This window comes from Lactuca sativa, chromosome 4 (genome assembly GCF_002870075.4).
Source record: "Lactuca sativa cultivar Salinas chromosome 4, Lsat_Salinas_v11, whole genome shotgun sequence".
In the NCBI taxonomy this organism is placed as follows: Eukaryota; Viridiplantae; Streptophyta; class Magnoliopsida; order Asterales; family Asteraceae; genus Lactuca; species Lactuca sativa.
Genome location: NC_056626.2, coordinates 189,039,578 through 189,057,567, shown reverse-complemented (window position 1 = coordinate 189,057,567; position 17,990 = coordinate 189,039,578). Strand labels below are relative to the sequence as shown.

The 17,990-nt window shown below is 35.8% G+C and overlaps 2 protein-coding genes across 2 annotated transcripts; both read left to right on the top strand.

Moving 5' to 3' along the window:
• Positions 1 to 560: 560 nt before the first annotated feature.
• Positions 561 to 3,512, top strand: LOC111877126 (pentatricopeptide repeat-containing protein At1g15510, chloroplastic). The gene has a single exon (XM_023873659.3). The coding sequence runs from the start codon at positions 823 to 825 to the stop codon at positions 3,451 to 3,453; it is 2,631 nt and encodes an 876-aa protein (XP_023729427.1). The 5' UTR covers positions 561 to 822; the 3' UTR covers positions 3,454 to 3,512.
• Positions 3,513 to 7,255: 3,743 nt separating this feature from the next.
• LOC111877160 (probable 2-oxoglutarate-dependent dioxygenase AOP1) lies at positions 7,256 to 8,594 on the top strand. Its single transcript, XM_023873689.3, has 3 exons — positions 7,256 to 7,682; positions 7,750 to 8,071; positions 8,149 to 8,594. The coding sequence occupies exons 1-3, from the start codon at positions 7,309 to 7,311 to the stop codon at positions 8,392 to 8,394; spliced, it is 942 nt and encodes a 313-aa protein (XP_023729457.1). The 5' UTR covers positions 7,256 to 7,308; the 3' UTR covers positions 8,395 to 8,594.
• Positions 8,595 to 17,990: the final 9,396 nt, after the last annotated feature.

Genomic DNA, 17,990 nt, shown 5'->3' with positions numbered 1-17,990 from the left:
TTTCCCAAAATAATAGTCTATTTTTAAAAATAAATAATATTTTTACCAAAATACCCTCTCATTATTACTTAACTAACTAAGCATTTAATGAAATATTAAATGCAAAGTAAGGACAAAACTGTCATTTTATTGTATAAAGTTAGTAATAATTAATGTTTCCTTAATTTGTGTATTTTTTGTTCTGTAGACAATAATTTTGGGACGAAGAGAGTATTACTTATTAGGTTTACAAAGTAGATAAAAAGATAATATTAAACTAGGGATGAACATTTGGATCGGAGAACCGGCCGGAACCAGTACCGGATAGAACTGATTGGGTCGGGATCGGGACAATATTCTTGTGGATTTTTGGAACCGGGAACAGGTAGAACCGGCAAAAACCGGAACTATATGTTGCTATTTCTCGAGGACCAGTTTCAACATTAAAGACACGATAAAAACTGGTAGGAACCGTAACCCGCGGTACGGTTCGGTTCTTATTTTCCACCAAGTTCGGGTTTCGTACTGATTCAGATGCTCATCCCTATATTAAACAAAATACTTTTTAACTTATCGATTTTTACGATAATTTTACGATAATAAAACCTGATCCAAACACTTATTTAAAAACACATTTGCACGTCTACATAAGACAAATCCTTTGGAATAAAAATCCTTTTTAACTTCGAATGAAATCCCAAACACCTCAAAGTATTGAGGTGATAATCTGCACACGACTGTCTATAGAATTAGAAGACGTAGGAGCGAGGAACAGAGCTACGCAAAATGGAACGACGCCGCATACAACAGAATCTCTATTTCTCGAAACTCTGAAATTCTGCTATGCAGTTATCTATGCAAATGGCCGTCTCTGCTAAAACTCCAACGGTTTCTTCATGCCACTCCGACCTCACAAACTCTCTTCACCATAACCAAATCTCCCAAACCATTAATTTCTTAGTTTCATCACGGAGCTGTAAAATTTCCCTACAAAAGAAGCATAAAATATTCGTAGTCAGCACTGATTCCATCGACACTAGAGACCCCAATTCCGTCATATGCGATCTTTGTCTCCGTGGGAACCTCGAACAAGCTCTAATACAGCTAACTGCAATGAAAAAACTCCGACTTTCGGTCGAGGAAGAAACTTACATCACAGTAATTGACCTCTGCGAGCGGAAACGAGCAGAGCCTCAAGGGCGTCAAGTGTACATCTTAATAAAGAATTCGACAACCCAATTAAGTATCAGACTTGGGAACTCGTTGTTGAGTATGTTTGTTAGGTTGGGTAATTTGGTCGAAGCATGGTATGTGTTCGGTAAAATGTCTGAGAGAAATGTATTTTCTTGGAATGTATTAATCGGTGGGTATGCTAAAGCAGGTTACTTCGACGAGGCTTTAAACCTATATCATCGAATGTTGTGGGCTGGACTTCTACCGGATGTGTATACTTTCCCTAGTATTTTAAGAACTTGTGGGGCCATACCTGATTTACTCAGAGGAAGAGAAGTCCACCTTCACGTATTGAGATTCGGATTTGAATCTGATACTGATGTGAATAATTCCCTAATCACCATGTACGTGAAATGCGGGGATGTGTATAGTGCTCGCTTAGTGTTCGATAAAATGCCTGTAAAAGACACCATATCATGGAACGCAATGATTTCTGGATATTTCGAAAATGACAAGTATCTTGAAGGCCTAAATCTATTTCTTGACATGCTTCATCATTCTGTAGCTCCAGATTTGATGACTATGACTAGTGTAATCTCAGCCTGTGAATTCATTGGAGATGAAAGATTAGGAAAAACCCTTCAAGGGTACGCCACAAAACATGAATGCAGCAAAGATGTCTCCATTGACAACTCATTAATACAGCTTTACTCAAGTCTTGGATCTTGGGAAGAAGCAGAAAAGATTTTCACCCGAATTACATCAAAAGATGTGATATCATGGACTTCCATGATTTCAGGATACGAGAACAACTCCCAACCCGAAAAAGCTCTTGAAGTGTACAAAAACATGAGAAAAGACCATGTTGCCCCTGATGAGATCACTCTTGCTAGTGTTATTTCCGCTTGTGCTTCATTACAACTCTTGGATATGGGAATCGAGTTACACGAGTTTGCAAAAAAGACTGGACTTATATCATATACCATAGTTGCCAATTCTTTGATCGATTTATATTCCAAATGTAAACTTATCGATAAGGGTATAGAAGTCTTTCAACACATTCCCAACAAGAATGTGATATCATGGACTTCAATCATACTTGGTCTCAAGATCAACAATAGAAGTCTTGAAGCTCTTACTTTCTTTAGAAAAATGAAACTCACTTCAACTCCCAATTCAGTCACATTAATTTCAATCCTATCTGCATGTGGTAAGATAGGAGCTTTAATGGCAGGAAAAGAGATACACGCGTACACCTTAAGAGCTGGACTAGCATGTAGCGGATCAAAATATCTACCAAATGCACTCCTTGACATGTACACAAAGTGTGGGAAAATGGACACTGCATGGAAACAATTCAGTTCACAGCATAAAGACATTACTTCTTGGAATATTTTATTAAATGGATATGCACAAAGAGGAAAAGGGAAAGAAGCAATTGAATTATTTAACAAAATGGTAAAAGACTTAGTAAAACCAGATGGAGTTACTTTCATTTCTTTATTATGTGCTTGTGGTAGATCAGGGATGGTGGAAAAGGGTTTGGAGTATTTCAATATCATGACAGAAAATTACAATCTTACCCCTAACCTAAAGCATTACGCTTGTGTGGTTGATTTACTTGGACGCAATGGGAAGCTTGAAGAAGCTTATTCATTCATCAAAAAAATGGATATAAAACCAGATATAGCGATATTTGGAGCTTTGTTAAATTCATGCAGGATTTACAGTTGGGTTGATTTAGGGGAGATTGCAGCTAGAAGGATATATGAAATGAATGAGAAAGATCAAAGTGTTGGATATTATACCCTTTTGTGTAATTTTTATTCTGATATTGGTAGATTTGATGAAGTTGGGAGATTGAAAAGGGTTATGAGAGAAAAAGGGGTGACAGTTGATCCAGGGTGTAGTTGGGTGGAAGTAAAAGGAAGTGTTCATGCGTTTTTAAGTGGGGATAAAAATTATCCTCAAGAAAAAGAAATTAAGGGTGTTTTGAATGGTTTTTATGAGAAAATGGGAGAAAAAGAATATGGAGTTGATGATGATTGTAAAGATGAGGTTTTATGTGGGCATAGTGAAAGATTGGCGATTGGATTTGGGTTGATAAATACAGCTCCTGGGATGCCTATTAGAGTCACAAAGAATCTTTATATGTGTGAAAAATGTCATGATTTGGTGAAGTTTGTTTCAAAAGTTGTGAGGAGAGAGATTGGTGTTAGGGATATTGAATGTTTTCATGTTTTTAAGGATGGGTTGTGTTCTTGTGGGGATGTTGGGTTTAAGCCAAAAGGTTTGAAATGAAGGGAACAAGTTTGTGATCTTATAATGTGCATTTTGTTTATGTATATGATGTTGGTATATATATTTGTAATTGAAAATGTTTTTTTTTTTTTATTTAAATTTATGGTAGATCGAACATATTAACAGTTAATGGCGGTGGTAATGACGGTGGTTGGTGGTGGTGGCGGCTTGAAACAAATTTGACATGGCCTAAAATAAGATTTTTTTTGATGTAAAATCAAATTTGACATTAGGTTCATTTTTTTGATGTAAAATCAAATTTTACATGGCCTAAAATAAGATTTTTTTTGATGGCTTGAAACAATGAAAAATAATTTATTTACTTCCATAAGCGAATTTGACTACCAAATTCGAAATGTTTTAGCTATAAAATCGAATTTCATAGGCTCTGTAGCAACATAAATTATTTTCAGAAAAGAATGATGCTATTTACTAAAGTGATTTTAGTAAATAACATCCTGTTTTTTTATTTTATTTCGGAAAATAGCATTGTGGCCTAAAATAATAAACTACTTATTTTTTATTTTATTTCAGAAAATAACATTGTATTTTCATATGGCCTAAAATAATAAACTACTTATTTTTTATTTTATTCCAGAAAATAACATTGTATTTTCATATGTCCTAAAATATTTTCAGTTCCAAAGACCACTAGGATCATTTTGTTGTTTCATCAACAGAAAATCATGTTCATTTTTAATGTACGCTAGAATTGAAATAGAAGATTTTGATTTACTTTTTAATGGGGTTTTCCTTATTTTTTCGTGGGATTGCTTTACTTTAATTAGATTATTTGGGACTTGCTTTACAAGCCAAAACATTGCAATTCTATGACTTGAAAACTTCAAAGATTATGTCAAAATAGTTTTATAATACAGAGGATTTAAGGTTCTGTTAGGTAGATTATTTATTATGTTTTTACTGATATAATATACTTTTCTTGAAAGTCATTTTTTTAAATCAATCTATGTATTTATTTGTTCATATACAAAAATACTTGCTAATAAATTAATTCTAAACTGCTATCCATTTTTCGTTTACAATTTTGATCAAGTGTGCCCCCCATCCACTTTTTTTTTATATATATACGAGTTATAGCCCGTGGAACTGTGATTATAAAAATAATTAAATTTTTATAGTAAAATTCATAATTATTAATCAATTATTTTCAATAAATTGTTAATTAAACATGATTTTGTAGGATTTTAAGTATAGAAATACAATTAATTATCAGCAATCATAACCCAAAGTTATTCAATACGAATTGAAATTTCTTGTAAAAATTAGGATATAAATAAATAATTATCTAATTTATTATCAACATTAATATTTTTAAAAAAATAAAAACTGATGAAAAAATATCAAATATCATTTTTATAGAACATTTAAAAAGAAAATAGCACTAATATATATATATATATATATATATATATATATATATATATATATATATATATATATATATATATATATATATATATTTTTTATTATTATAAAAATATTTTTTACAATTTGGCCCACTAACCTTAATCCTACTGTAATTAATAATATTTTCATTTTTTAGTTATAGTTAATAAGTAAATATTTTCTAAACAATCATTAGTTGGTATATATATATATATATATATATATATATATATATATATATATATATATATATATATATATATATATATATATATATATATATATATATATATATATATATATATATATATTTCAATCACAAACTTTTAGTTAAAAAAAAACGATGTTTATAATCATGGACAAAGTTCAAAGTGGACTTTTGTCCAAAAATGCAAAATTATATTCCCACCAAACAATTAAAATATTAAAAATAACGCCCTTTCGTACTCGGAGAGTAACTATGCAATTAAACAATTAACAATCTTTATGAATTAAAAATTAAAAAACAAAGAATAAAGGTACCGTCAATTATGAGAGTTAATCATTTCGTTAGATATATTATACAAGATGCTAATTTTTTTTTTTTTTTTTTTTTTTTTTTTTTTTTTTGGTTTTAAAATTGCATTAGCATTTAAAGAAAGTATTACATAGACATAGTGGATAAATGAATAATAAGCCGTATCGCAACTCATTTTTAGATGACAAATTAAAGACAACATCTATAGATCTTGGGGTCATAACATTACTTTGCATAACCTGTTCGATCTATTGAGTAGTTTCACAGCTTCTGACGCAAGAAAACCGAAAGTATCAACTGCAAAATGTATAAACGTGTGTTGATTTTTTATTTATGTTTTCTCATGTTCTGCCACTTTACATGATACAACTTTTAAAGCAGTTTGCATCACTGTGAAAACCTCACTCCCCAAGCTCACAAGAGGGAAAGCTCATGTTAGATCAACGCATAGATGCTTCCCTCCAGCCCATCCAAATACTAAAACATCAGTTGGTCTAAGTGTTGATTTTCCTTCCAATGGGTCGGTTAGAAAGTTCGCAGATGCTTTTTCCTTGGCAGAAACCCCAGTGCGCCTAAATATATCGAAACGAATATCCCTAACCAAATCATATTGGTACTTCAAACCTGAGAGCTCTTTACAATGAACTGTGTGCTTCCAAAAAAATCCAAGTCTGCCTTGCGACAAACAGGGCAAGTCTCATCAGCTGGAACAAGTTGCAGGTTTCATGGAGAATCATTCCATAACGACGAAAAACAAATGTTCAATTTCCAACTTTTTTTAGTGTAATTATAAGAAATTAAGGTCATGTTTTTAAACATCATATCTCAATGTTCAAAACGAATTAATTATAAATCATTATACATTTTCATTAAAAAAATTACACGATAACTTGTCAGTAGCATTATTTTAACATATCTTTAAATATATCATTTGTCGCTAAATATCTTTTGTATTAAACATGTAAAAAATTTAACCTATGATCAGGTGTAAGCATCATGTTTGCCACTGAAGTATGCTGCTCTAATTAATGAGGGTGTGTCCACTTGATTAATATTTTACTGAATAAAATCAGAATGAAAAGATATAAGATAACATATCATTATATTGTATTCTTATTTCTATAAGTAAAATGAAAATGCTAAAGTAGATTATAATATTTACTTTATCATATAATAAATTAAAAGTGATGATAGCTCATGCAACCCGTGATGTGCGCTATGTTTGTAACAGGTGCAAGAATTGTTCATATCGTGAACTCATACACCTCGATATCATTACACACGAGTGAACTCTGTTTTTATACGCAAACTGTTGGTTCAGATATTGTAGGTCTATTGAAAAAATTAATGTAGTCAAAACAAGATCGAGATTCTGAGTTCTGACATGTATTATTGCAATTAGAACCATCATGATTTGATTAACATAGGGATGACACAATTATATAATCATACACCACGAATAGGACGCGCACAAAAACAATACCAAAAATCTAACATCATAAAAGGGGACCGTAGTAAACAACTTATCGTAACCGTGACAAATTTAACAATGTTTTTATGAGAAAATCAGCATCGCCTTTGTACTTTTTTATTTGAGAAATGATATTGATTAACGACCATGCATCAATCAAACAATTAATTAAGTCTTATTAGCTTATTAGCTTGAACTAAAGAGCAATTAGTCAACATCAAGCAATTAAAGGTACAATCATGTAGCTATTAAGTGACTCATGTGGTACCAAACTTCTATTTCGTTTTCCGGAATTGGACCACTAATGATAATGATGTTCTACCATATATGTACTTCAATACTTTAAAATTTCAGGACACAATATTTTAAACTATTTTCTGCATGCAATACTAGTTATATATCATAATGGTGTTAAAGAGTTTTAAACCCGTAGAGAACAAAATCAAACATCTACGATATAATGGGGTCCTTGACACAATCCAAACTTCCTGTTATCGACCTCACTCGTAAAAACATAAACCCTGCTTCAAGTTCTTGGATCACAAAGTGTGATGAAGTTATCCGTGGGCTTGAGGAATATGGTTGTTTCATAGCCATGTATGATGGAGTTTCTCAAGAACTCCATGACTCGATTTTCCTTGCATCACAAGACCTTTTTGATCTTCCTATTGAAACCAAAGTCCTAAACACTTCAGATACACCATCTCATGGTTATGTTGGGAAAGAACCCATAGTTCCTCTTTACGAAGGCTTAGGCATTGAGGATGCAACAACTACGAAAGGAGCTGAAAGATTCACAAAACTCATGTGGCCTTATGGGAATGAAAGTTTTAGGTATGCTTTCTTACTTTACGTTATATCCAACATCTACTAATAATTCATTTTTCACATTTTTTTTTAGTAAAAGTGCATTGATGTTCTCAAAGGCTGTAGCGGAATTAGATCAGATAGTTATGGGGATGGTAGCAAAAAGTTACGGAATAGAACAACACTATAAGTCTCTCTTTGGGTCGACAACTTATCTTCTTCGATTCATAAAGTACCTATGCCCTCAAGGCAATGGGCAAAATCTAGGTCTTGTTCCTCACACTGATAAGAGTTTCATGTCCATTCTTCATCAAAAACAAGTAAAGGGTTTGGAGATAAAGACAAAAGATGGACAATGGATTGAAGTTGATCCTTCTCCGTCATCATTCATAGTCATGGCAGGCGATGCTTGCATGGTAGGTAGCATACTAACTAGCTAGTATTAATAGTATTGTGAAAATCTGTGAAATTTATGATGTTTGCATTTTCATAGGCATGGACAAATGGAAGAATTGAAGCACCGTGTCATAGGGTGATGATGCAAGGAAATGAAGAGCGATTTTCATTAGGGTTATTTACGTTTATCAGGGATTTGAATATAGAGATTCCTCAAGAACTCGTTGATGAAGACAATCCTCTACAATTTGAGGCATTCGACAACTACAAATACATTCATTACTATTACACAGATGAAGGGAAGAGATCTAAGTGCCCCATCAAATCTTACTGTGGAATTTGAGTTGTATATTGTTCAAAATCAAGGTAGCACCGGATGTATGTTTGATCATATTATATGTTTCAAGTTGTTTCTTGTTTCCATGTAAAGTACAAATAATAAATATATATACAAGCTGCATGGATTGGCATTAGGCCTTGGGCCTCTTGGGGTCTGCCTGATTAATTAAATATCTTTTTAATTAAGCCTAAATTTATGCCCAATTAAGATAGCCTAAAACAACATTCCAAGCTCATCCATCTTAGCCTAATGTTTTATCCATATTGATAAACTAGTAATGCTTATGCTTATAAGGAAGAGATTTTTCTTTCTTGCTTCCAGTATTGGACAAGTCCTACAAGGCTAATTTCATTAAACAAAGTTTCAACAATACCTTACATGTTGGAAAGGGATATCTTAGTGAGGGTCTTTTTAAAGTCACTACTAGAAAAACAGCCTTTTACGACGCTCATTGCGCGTCGTAAACGGCTCAGACGACGCGCAAATGCGTGTCAAGGAAGACCCTGTCATAAAGAGAGACGACACGCTTTTGCGCGTCGTCTATAGACGACGTGCATTTACGACGCGCAATTACGACACGCAATGCGTATCAAGGAAGGCCATGTCATAAAGGAAGACGACACGCATTCGCGCGTCGTAACCTTACGACGCGCGTGTCAATGACACGCAATGCTTATCAAGGAAGCCGTTACTAGCTTGAAACACCAAACAATGATAATGTAACCAATGTTAATCTTAATGTAATAATGGACACTACTAGCTTGTCTTTTATGTATATGCATGATCTTTCATTTTTATGACATTCTCGATTGGGACATGTCAACTTTCATTCTATTCAAAGAATAGAAAAACTTGACATGTTACCAAAATGTTCATTACATAAAAATCAGAAATGTGAGGTTTGTGTAGAATCAAAAATTCTCACAACAGCCTCATAAATCATTAGAAAAATCTAATGAAATTCTTGGTTTAATCCATTCTGATTTATGTGATTTTAGAGCAATACCTAGAAGAGGAGGAAAAAATTATTACATATCTTTTATAGATAATTGCAGCAAGTATTGCTATATTTATTTGTTAAATACCAAAGATGAAGCCTTGAATTCATCTAAGAATTATAAGGATGAAGTTGAAAATCAACTTGACAAAAAAATAAAAAATTTAAGGTCGGGCCAATGAAGAGAATATGAGTCCAAAGACTTCGTCGAATTTCGTTCTTTACATGGTATTTTGCATCAAACAACTACTCCATATACTCCTCAATAGAATGGAGCGACTGAAAGGAAGAATAGAAAATTGAAAAACATGATTAATTCAATGTTAATTACTTTTGGAGCACCACATAATGTGCGGGGAAAAGCATGCCTTGGCACAAATGTAATACTTATTAGAATTCCTCATAAAAAGAGTTATAAATCACCCTTGCATATATGGAAAGGGAGATTACCCTCTTACAAAAGAATGAGATTGTGGGGGGTGCCTTGCTAAGGTAAAAGTAACTCTTCCTAAGAGGACCAAAATTGGATCAAAAACCACAGATTACATCTACCTTGGCCATGCCATGAATAGTACATCCCATAGGTTTTTAGTGCATAAATCACATGTTGATGATATCCATAACAACACTGTAACATCCAAATTTCCAAACCAAAATTTTCATTTTTAAATACATATAAAAAAAACATTGTTCATAAAAGCCATCTCAATAAAATCACAAATGTCAAATACAGATAATCATTGAAATATCAGAGTGTCCCAAAATATCCGAAATCATAAACTGCAGGCAAATGTATACAATCAAGCCTTCACCTTCCCACTCAGAAGTACCTAATACACATTTAATCAACAACTGTAAGCACGAATCTTAGTGAGTTCCCCAAAGTACCACATACAACACAATAGAAAATAAACAACTATGGGTTATCAGCAACCCAGAAGACTACCTGAAGTCTCAGTCGGCAAACAACACGTCTTGTGGGTTATCAACAACCTTGGAGACTACCCGAAGTCTCAGGACACATAGTAACACATATTACAGTAATTGAACATAGACCCAGCTGGTAATCACATATATAAATATATTCTACCACACATGTAAAAATAGGAGGAGACTCACCTTGCACAGATGACTGATATAACTCACACCCGAACTGTCAGAACTAGACTCCGCCTAATAATTACACCAATTAACCCTAATTAATAATTAAGGTAATTTTCCATAATCCACTAGTCCCAAGCCAAGTCTAATCCACATTTAGGGCAAAAGATCATTTCCCCCTTCCAAGACTAAAAACCCTCACAAGTTCCCTTAAAGGAACAGTTAGCCAAACATCATAGAAAGTCAACACTTGGACTTACGCGCGGTGTATGCAACTTTATGTTGGGAATAGAGCTCATGGCTAAAAGGAATCGGGCTCGTAACTGGCTATGTTGGGTATAGCTAGAATTACACTCAACATACACGATCTCAACTCAAAATCCAAGTTTTAATGTCTTAATCATTAAGACACTTTACCCCAACCTCCATAAAGTCTTTGACTTTATGCCTTTGCATGACTAAACAGAGCTTAATCCCAAAACCCTAACTTCTAACATCATCAAAAAAAACTCCATAACTCATGCATGGATGAAAGGAAAGGATCAAGATTGCATTTTTATGACATTATGCACCCTAAAACGTCTAAAAGAACAACTCATATGCTCTGGAGTATTCCATATTCACGAAGATCAAGGTTTTGGGACAAAAAGAACATAAATATAAGCTTAACAAGATCTAGCAAAACAAGCTCCAAGGTATGAATTTTATACCTTCAATAGATGAACAAAGAGATATAGATTTTGGATCCAAAAAATTGAATGCACCACCACTTCTTTAATGATCTTCCTTTACTACCAAGAACACTTAAAAATCACTCACAAGCTTCAAATCTCACTCACAAGGGCTAGAGTTTCGATTTAGGGTTTAAAGTAATGGAGGTTGGTCATAAGAAGGTCCAAGGGGGATTCAAATGTTTAAATAAGGGACACAACCCTCAAAATTTAGGGTTAAAGAGTTGCACCAGTATGCCTGACATACTCACGTGTACGCCCAGCGTACTCCAACTTTGACACACCACAAGTTGTTGACTTATGCCTGGCGTAGAACCTTGTATGACCAACGTAAGGGCCTTATTTGCAACAAATTTAAATTATTAAGGGATGAAATGAAAATACCTGACATCGGTTGTTACCATTCTCCCCCACTAGAATCAGACTTCGTCCTCGAAGTCAGCCTCTACGAAGAGATTAGGATAATGCACATTCATCTCAGCCTCGTGCTCCCAAGTCCACTCCGAGCCTTTATGATGTTGCCACTGAACTTTGACGACGTTTACTACCTCATTCATCAAGGTCTTCACTTTCCTATCTAGAATTACCACCGTTCTCACAACGTAATTCAGAAGACCATCGACCTAAATGTCCTCCAAAAGGAGCACAACTGTCTTATCGGCCAAAAACTTCCTCAATTGAGAAACATGGAAGGTTTCATGAATGTAGCTTAAATCATCAGGCAACTCTAACCGGGGTACCACCTTGCCCACCCAGGTTATCACTCTGAAAGGGACAATAAACATGGGGCCCAACTTGCCCCACTTCCTGAATCAGATCACACCTTTCCAAGGTAATACCTTCAAGCGCACCAAATCTCCAACTTGAAACTCCATCTCAGAGCGGCGCTGGTTCGCGCAACTCTTCTGGTAGCTCTAGGCCGTCTGCAACCTTTGTCTGACTTGTTGAATAAGCTTTAGTTTCTTGACCACTATCTCAGTGCTCTGCATGATTCTATACCCGACCTCTCCCCAACAGATAAGCATATGACACTTCCTCCAATACAGGAGCTCGAAGGGAGGCATGCCAATACTGGCATGATGGCTGTTGTTGGAAGAAAACTCAGCCAAAGGAAGGTAGGAGTCCTAGCTCCCACCAAAATCAATGATGCAGGCTTGTAACATATCCTTAAGTGTCTGTATAGTATGCTCGCTCTACCAGCCTGTCTGCAGATGATAGGCGGTACTAAATGTAATTGGGTGCCCAAATCCTCGTGAAACCTCTTCCAAGATCTGGAAGTAAAACGAACATCTAAATCTGATGCAATAGAAGTATGCACCCCATGACGTGCTACAAACTCTCGGACATAGATCTCGGCCAATTTCTCGGCAGAAGAGCTCTCACTTATGGCTAAGTCTCGAATGAATCTCTAATAATATCCTACCAAACCGAGGAAACTCCGAACTTCAAATGGAGACTTCAGAACCTCCCACCACATAACCGCCTCTATCTTGGCTGGGTCAACCAAAATATCATTCTGATTAAGGAGGTGTCCCATAAACTAAACCTTGCGCAACCAAAACTCACACTTAGAGAACTTGGTGTATAACCTCCCCATCCTTAAAACCCCAAGAGTCTCATGCAAATTCTCCTCATGCTGCTCTCTGGTCTTTGGATAGACCAAGATATCATTAATGAAGACAATCAATTACCTGTCCAACATTGGTCTACACACCCAGTTCATGAGATCCATGAACGTTGGCGGTACACTGGTGAGCCCAAAAGGCATCACCATGAACTTGTAATGCCCATAACGAGTTTAAAAGGTCGTCTTTTGAATATCCTTCTCTTGCACCCTCATCTGATGGTAACTGTGACATCCCCATTTTCACGGACAGAAAAGATCGATTTTGTTTATGCTTTGTTTGAAAATCAGAGTAACATTTTAAATAAAAGTGTTGCGGAATTTTTTCCCAAAATAAAATATGATAAAGATTTATCAAAGCATTTCTGAAGAAATGTATTTCATTAAAAACTTCGGGATGTCATGTTCGATACAAATCAAAAGAATAAATAGTACAATATAAGCCTTACAACATTTATTCATATCTACAGGCCTATAATCCGTAATCCCTCATCCAAAACATCACATCTATGCTCGAGTGCCACTACCTGTAATACAAGAAATTGATCAGGCTTGGGAGCCTGGTGAGCACATAAGGTTTTCAACCCACAATAAATAAGTTTATTAATTTCATCAACCAGCAATAACCCGATTACCCGTTCACGTTATCCTCACCTTATGTCACTAAAACATCTATCATAAGGGACCTAGCCTAAGGATCATCATCAGGATGGACACTGCTGCTAAGGGGATTCCGCAGAAATAAATGTCCTTAAGGCAACCATGAAGGGGATGGAGTACACCGGTGAATCCATGGGCAAACTTGTTGACCTTGGAGAGCTGAGTTGGAACTAGGTAAGGAACAAGCTTCATTTTCTCCGTAAAACTTGCAGCATACTCGATGACACTCATCCTTCCCTTCTTTAGATTCTGAAACTCGTTGTTGATCTCCAGAAGATCCTGTTCAGAGCAGTACTGCATCTTTAACTGCACCAGAAAATCTTCCCATGACATCTTGCTCGCTTCTCCTTTGGGCATCGAATCGGCTAATAGCTTCCACCAACTTAGTACTCCAGATTTCAACAGAGGAACCGCGAGAGCGGTCTTCTGCCTGTTGCTACACTCGCAACTCTCAAACATCGTCTCCATCTCAGAGATCCAGTTCATGACTTCCACCGGCGTCGGGCTTCCAGATAGACTCGGTGGTTTGGACGCCATGAAATCCTTGTATTTGCATCCACGTCCATCATTTCCTCCATCCTGGTGGTTTTGCCTAACTATCGGTGGGTTGGCTTGACCAACACTCCCAATGTAGTTTCCCTCCTCAGTCTGCCCTTCGTTCAACTCGGGCTGTTCGATCTGTATGGTCGCTTCCTCTCGATTTTGCTGGAGCAAACGTCTGGTTTCCTCCATTTGGAGATCCAACATCGCCTGGATCATCGCTTGCACTCCGGCCATCGTTATTGGCTCAATAGCGGCCACCACAACCGGTATTTGCTCAATCACTGGGGGCTGATCTCGGTTCCCATTTGCATTCACGTTTCCGTTATGGGTCCTTGCCATCTTGATCTATACACCGAATAAGGTGAATCTAGATCTTTATGTAGGATTGACGTTTAAATCATCCTTATCACTCCGAAACGTTTACATGCTAGTTCTAATATCGTTGTCGTACGTTTAGAATCCTAAACACATAAGGTTTCCAGATCCGGTCGGCAACAGACCATGGATCCGAATAAATAACATCATATATGGCACAAAGCATTTAGCGCATAAAAACATTTTAGGCATAATTCCTAAAATAAGCTAGTGCTCACACCTCACAATCGTCGCTTAGCATTCTAAGTTTAAGTCTAGAAATAAATCCATATTCCTAGTTCGCTTAAACTAATGCTCTGATACCAACTATGACATCCCCATTTTTCACGGCCAGAAAAGACCGATTTTGTTTATGCTTTATAAAAATCAGAGTACTTCTTTTAATAAAAATGTTGCGGAATTTGTTCCCAGTAAAACATGATAAATAGGTTATCAAATCATTTATGAAGAAATGTATTTTTATTCATTTTAAAACATTTGGGATATCATCGTAAATACAGAAACATAAGCATAAACAGAACTTACATTCATTATCACTAGTGATCTATATGTCCTTAATCTCTCAGTGTAATGTGACTTCATGACAACACCTGTGACATAAATAATCTGAGTGGGTCAGGTTGGGAAACCTGGTGAGTACATAGGGTTTTCAACCTACAATAATGTATTTATTATGTTCAAACAATCAAACAATCAACCCAATTACCCATCCCCATTATCTTCTTTACTCTTAAGGATTTACCCTAAGAATCAACCATTCCTCGTTCATACATTCCTAAGGATCATCCTAAGGAATCGGCACGAAGTCCATCGTCGCCAGGGTTTAGGCACTAAGTCTGCATAGTCGCCAGAATTTATACAACAGGCACTAAGTCTGCATAGTCGCCAGGGTTTTGGCACCAAGTCTGCATGATCACCAGGGTTTAGGCATCAAGTTTGTATGATCGCCAGGGTTTAGAGTACACCGAGTGAACACATCGTTCACAACACTTACAGGTTGCGAGTCTGCTAGTGTTCCACTGGACTGTCTAGAATAGTCCGTGGTTGTCATCCATACTCTACTGAATGACAGGGCCATCGTTTGGGAAAAGGCTTCTCACATCGTTCACCTCTCACCCTCACCTCGTGGTCTATAACCCCTCTCAACTCATCGTCCAACTTATATTCCATCTATTACATCTACCCATGTTTTACCCCAACATTTTTGTAGATATAAAATACATATACAATTTAAATCATTTAAAACGTGTATAAAATCGTTCAACTAGCATAGACAACAAGTACTCAGATAATACGTACACATAACACATAATTTATATAGAATACCTCATATCTATGTGTAGATGAAAGGGACCATGCACTCACTTGAAAAGGTGGTGATTCCGAACTCAGACAGCGCTTCGCTTCTTAAAAAAAAAAATTCGTTCGACGAAACCCAATATTATTACAAGTCGAGTTTAGTCTATTATTCGCCGAGACTAATTAATAGTCTAGCTATTATTACTATTACATAAGCATTAAATAACACTCAATATAACTCATAATAATAGCCCAAATAATTATTTTAAGGTCCTAAGAATGTTACTATAATTAAATAAAATCTATATTAAATATAGTATAGGCGTAGCTCACTTACAATAGGTTTTTATTAAAAACCGGGGTTCGCTGGAGCAGCGTTTCCGAGCTGAAAGCTTTTCTTCTCGGAGCCGTCGGGCGCTCCGGGGTTTTCTTCTCGTGCTAGGGAGGTTCCCTAGACTTGGGATGGGTTTAGGGAGGTTAGAGAGAAGTTATAGAGAGAAATAAATGCTTATGGTGTGAAGAAATAATGAAGGGTTCACCCTTTATTTATATGGATTTTATAGTAAAGTAGCCACTAAGTTTCGTCCGTATCTTCTGCGTACGAGCTCCATTTTCGACGTTCTTTATATCCACGCGTTGGTATTTACGAGGACTACAACTTTCATTTAGACATCGTCGGCTAATTCTCCTTCTATCTCAGATTTACAAAAATTGTATCGTATTTATCGCGCTCAAAGAGTAGCGACTAAGCTTCGTCCATAACTTTCGCATATGAGCTCCGTTTTTTACTGTCCTTTTATCGTTTAACTCGTATTAACAATATATTCATTTCTCGTTTAGATTATTTTGGCTGAAAATCGAGCGATCTAAAATTCGAATTTTCGGGCTGTGCACTACTATGCTAAATCTTAGAAAACCATAACTTCCTCGTACGAAGTCAGATTTGGGTGTTCTTTTTATGGAAGCTCTTGGTTTAACATATTCTACGACTTTCGTTTGGATTTCTAAGTCTAAATCTTGCTCTATCGTAAATTCACTATTTACGCTTCCCGGTATCGTGCCGGTTTCGTCGCGAAACTTCAACGGGTCATAACTTCTTCGTTATAACTCGGATTTCGGCGTTCTTTATATGTACGGAAACTTTGTAACATATACTAAAACTTGGTTAAGATTATTCATTCTAAATAATATTTTGTCGAAAAGTCGTTTTCGACCCCTATTATCTCTAAATTGACTAGCCCGGATCTACGAGCGTTACACTAGCGTTCCACTGGACTGTCTAGAAAAGTTCGTGTTCGTCATCTGTACTTTGTTAGATGACTGGAAACATCGTCAACATCGAGGCCTCTCATCATTTTATTTCATCACACCCAACTATTACATCTACCCATGTTTTACCCAACACATTTTGTAAATATAAAATACATATACACTTTAAATCATTTAAAATATGTATCAAATATTTCATCCAGCATAGACAGCAAGTATTCAGACAATATGCAGACATAGTACGTAATTTATATAAAATACTTCATATCTATGTGTAAGATGAAAGTAACTATGCACTCACTTGTTAAAGTGACAACTCGAAATTCGAGCGGCGCTTCGCTTCTTAACAATATGATTTCCTTCGACGAAACCTAGTATTATTACCACTAGATTTTAGTCTAGTATTCATTGCGACTAATTATTAGTCTAGATTCATCATTAACTTAAAGTCTACTTCATGATCTATCAAGTAAGGAACAACCAGGTAGGATCATATCGGAGGTAGGGTACGTCTGGTATACCAAGTATATTGTTTGTAAATCCCACTTTAAACACCTCACTAAATCATATCTTAGACATCATTTCCGTAAGTAGATCAATCAGTATAACGACTTTGAATAATTGATAAATCTTATTTATAGGCTCATAATAACGATATTATATTTAAATATAAGCTACATATAATGTACGGTAGGCGTATCTTACTTACAGAGGTTTCTTTTTTATTAAAAACTAGGCTTCGCTGGAGCATCATTTCCAAGACGAAAAGCTCTTTTCCCAGAGCCTTCGGGAGCCTCAGGGCTTCCTTCGGGTGCTAGGGGGTTTTCCTAGGCTTTAGGAGGGTTTAGGGGCTAGAGAGAGAAAGTAGAGAGAGAAAGTAGAAGGTAAATTGGTGAAGAGAAGAGGCTCGCAACCCTTTTATAGGCAGAGCCTCGCAAGTATGCTGGGTGTACCGAAGCTCTACGTTGTGCGTAATGGGGTGGTCGTAAAACACGCGTCC